This window comes from Corvus brachyrhynchos, unplaced genomic scaffold (genome assembly GCF_000691975.1).
Source record: "Corvus brachyrhynchos isolate BGI_N302 unplaced genomic scaffold, ASM69197v1 scaffold1103, whole genome shotgun sequence".
In the NCBI taxonomy this organism is placed as follows: Eukaryota; Metazoa; Chordata; class Aves; order Passeriformes; family Corvidae; genus Corvus; species Corvus brachyrhynchos.
In genome coordinates, this window is record NW_008236980.1 from 154,678 (window position 1) to 157,898 (window position 3,221).

A 3,221-nucleotide genomic window follows, 5' to 3' on the forward strand; every position below is an offset into this window, starting at 1 on the left:
GAGAATTGTGGGGCGAAACTGTTTGTGGGCCACAAAGGGAAGTTTCCAAATATATGGATATATACTGGTGACGAGCCGGAACGAGCTGGCCCCTGTCCTGCTGGGCACGCTCCTGCCTGGAAAAGCCCCGCGGGAAGGCGGCCAGCCCGTCCCTGGCAGCGCCGGGTGCCGTGAGCCATCCCTGCTGCCCGCTGCGCATCCCTCCTTCCCTCCCCGCTTCCCACCGGGGACTTGGGACAGCGCTCCCTCCTCCCCCGCATCCTCCCTCCTCCTCCTCCTTCTGCTCCTCCTCTCCCGGCAGCAGGACGTGCTCGGCCACGTTTCCTTCGCCATCGGAATCGAATCTGGGTCAAGTGCTGCGATGGCAGCGGCGCTTCCCGCGAGGGAGATGCCCACCCCGAGCCGTGGGAAGGCAGCATTCCCTTGGGAATGGGAGAGGGGGTCCGCAAGGCGATGAGGCAGCGGGAGGGCGGTGGGTGGGAAGGGCCCTTCCAGGTGCCACCCAGGGGATGGGGAGAGAGGGAAAAGCCCTGGAAAGGAGGAGGCTGGAGCTGGCAGAGGAACAAACAAGTGTAAATTGGCCGGGAAGGCGCATCCCAACCGGCCCTCGACACCGCCCAGAGCTGGAGCGGCTGCGTGGGAATGACGGCCACGCTGCCGTGTCCTCACGAGCCCCGAGCCTCTGCAGCCGGGGGACATGGATGAGCTCAGGGCTGGGGGATGATTCCCTCCGGGATGGCCCGTGAGCATCCAGGGAGGTCCAGGTGCTCCCCTACAGCTCCTGGCAGCATTAGCCCTTGGGCATCCAAGAATAGCCAACATCCCTGCAGTTCCTGGCAGGATTAGCCAGTGTGAATCCAAGGAGATCCAGGTGCTCCCCTGCAGCTCCTGGAAGGATTAGCCCATGGCTGCCCAAGGACACTGTGCTGAGGGTCCAGGTGCCCCAGCAAGCCAAGGAGGTGGCTCCATGTGGATCTGAAGAGGCTGGGAAGAAGGAGAAAGGAGAAGTATTCCCATTCCATGGGCAGGCTGGATGCAAGCCTGGCTCCTGAGATCCAGGAGCAGTGTGATGGAAGTTTTCCACCCCACCCTGCTCCGGCAGCTGCTCCCATCCCACCTCATCTGCCCAGCACCTGCTTGGAGCATCTCTGGCTCCCAACTGTTGGATAATTGGCATTAATTGGCTCCTGCCCACCCTGGCTCGGAGCCGCGCTCGGAACCTGCCGGAGTGCCCTGATTACCAGCCCCAGTTAGGAGCCAGCTCCAGCTTCATTATCCTATGGCAGCGCTTCCCTGGCGCTGGGAAAGGTGAACTCAATTAATTCAGGCCCAATTAGGCCTAAAATTATCCGCTCCTTCCCAGTGAGGCCATGGAATGGGATGCTGGCGGTGGTGGCCGTGCTGTCCTTGGGGTGACGCAGGGCATGAGCCCCCAAGGACCAAGGGATGGAGCCTTTGGGAATTTTGCTGCCTGGGTGGGTGGGATGGAGCCTGGAGACCGTAAGGGAAAGGGCAAAATCCAGGTCAAACCCTCCAGGTGGTAGCAGCTCCCATCTCCCACTGGGATACTCCGGGGGTCCTCTGCCACCCCCTGACCCCCCTCTCCTCTCTTTTCCACAGGGAAAGCGTTACAAGACTTCCCTGGAGACTGTGGGAACTCCGGATTCCAGCCGCGGCCGCAGCGAAAAGAAAACCATCAAGTAGGTGCCAGGATGGGGGGGGAGAGGAAGGACAGAGGTGGCCGTGCCTTCTCCCAGTGGGAGAGGGGCTCCGGGAGACTGGGAGAGCTGGTGGGTGTCTCCAGCATCTCTGTGTATCCCACTGAGCCGTGGGCACGACGGAGTCACGGGAACCTCGGCGTGGGTGTCCTCAGGGATGCTCCAGGCCTGGGCGTGCGGATTCCGAGCCCTGCCCCGCGGGGCTGGAATGACTCTGCATCCCACGAGCATTCCATGGAGGAAGGAGAGCAGAGCTGGCGCATCCCACGGCGCTGGGTAGGGAGCGAAGGAGAGGTTGGAAGCTGGGGGGGCTCTCCTGGGCATCCCAGATCCAGCGCTGCCCCTCCGCAGGCCTCCAGGGAGGAGGGAACTGGACCAGGAGGGAAATAGCTCCTGCCTGGAATAAGCCTATGGAAAACCTCCTCCCATGGCTGGCCCGGGGTGTTATTGGGGTGCAGGGGTACCTCGAGCACCTGGCCGGCTGCTCCCAGCCAACCGAGATGAGCTGGAAATGGAGCGGGAGGCGCATCCTGCCCAATGCCATGGCACAGGCGGCTTTCCCAAACTCCGGTACCTTCCATACCACCGAGATCAGCCCGGAGCTCAGGTGGGCGTTGGGGGCTTTTCCAGTCTCTCAGGTGCCAGCAGGGAGCTGCTGGGTCCCCCAGCCCCTGGTGGCTTCCCAGAGCCAGGAGGTCCGGGTTCCGTGCTGGCAGCGGGCCGGTTCCACGGGAAGGGATCCGCAAGGGAAGGGATCCGCAAGGGAAGGGATCCGGAATGGTCTCCAACACGCAGCAGTGTCATGGTTAACCAAGCACTTCCAGGACCCGGCTGCTGAGCAGGCGAGGACACACGGACAAGCGTGCCGAGGGCGCACGGACACGCGTTTGGGAATGCTGTGCCGGCACCGCGCTCGCCGCCACCTCCCTAGCCCCCCCACATCCTTCTCTCCTTCCCAGCTGGCAGAGCCACCAGCTCCAGTCTCTCCACAGCTCTTCCCATCCCTCCATCCACCCATCCTTCTGTCCGTGTCCGTGTGTGTGTGGTGTGTGTGTGTCGGTGTCCGAGGGGTGGGCTCCCTGTCTCTCTCCGCAGGATCCTGGCGCTCCGGGGGCGGAGGGCTGCTTTTCCTTCCCTCTCGCAGGAATTCAGCTTCTCTCTCTTGTATTTCCCTTTTCTTTCTCCCCCGGAATCCGGCCGCTGTAGCGATCTAGACAGAGACTTTTGGAATAACAATGACAACACAGTGCAGCAGAAATGGAGCTCCTACCCTCCCAAGGAGTTTATCCTAAACATTTCTCCTTACGCTCCGTACGGTGATCCGCGCCTTTCCCTCAAGTGAGTCTCTCCTTACCGGGTTTGCTCCGCGTAGTGAGTATATGGGCAGCACCCACTCGCCTTCCTCCTCCTCTTCCTCCTCCTCCCCCTCCTCCTCCTCCTGCTCCCGGGCTCCCCGCACGCCACCCCCTGGGCCGTCCCATGGAGACGAGAAACCCCTCCTCA

At 62.5% G+C, this 3,221-nt stretch overlaps 1 protein-coding gene across 1 annotated transcript in view; it reads left to right on the forward strand.

Moving 5' to 3' along the window:
- The window catches only part of SYT7 (synaptotagmin 7), a 15,180-nt gene that overhangs the window by 796 nt on the left and 11,163 nt on the right, over positions 1 to 3,221 (forward strand). The window contains exons 3-4 of the mRNA XM_017728615.1: positions 1,621 to 1,700; positions 2,925 to 3,057. Of these exons, the coding sequence (XP_017584104.1) occupies positions 1,621 to 1,700; positions 2,925 to 3,057 (213 nt within the window). The remainder of the gene's footprint in view (positions 1 to 1,620; positions 1,701 to 2,924; positions 3,058 to 3,221) is intronic.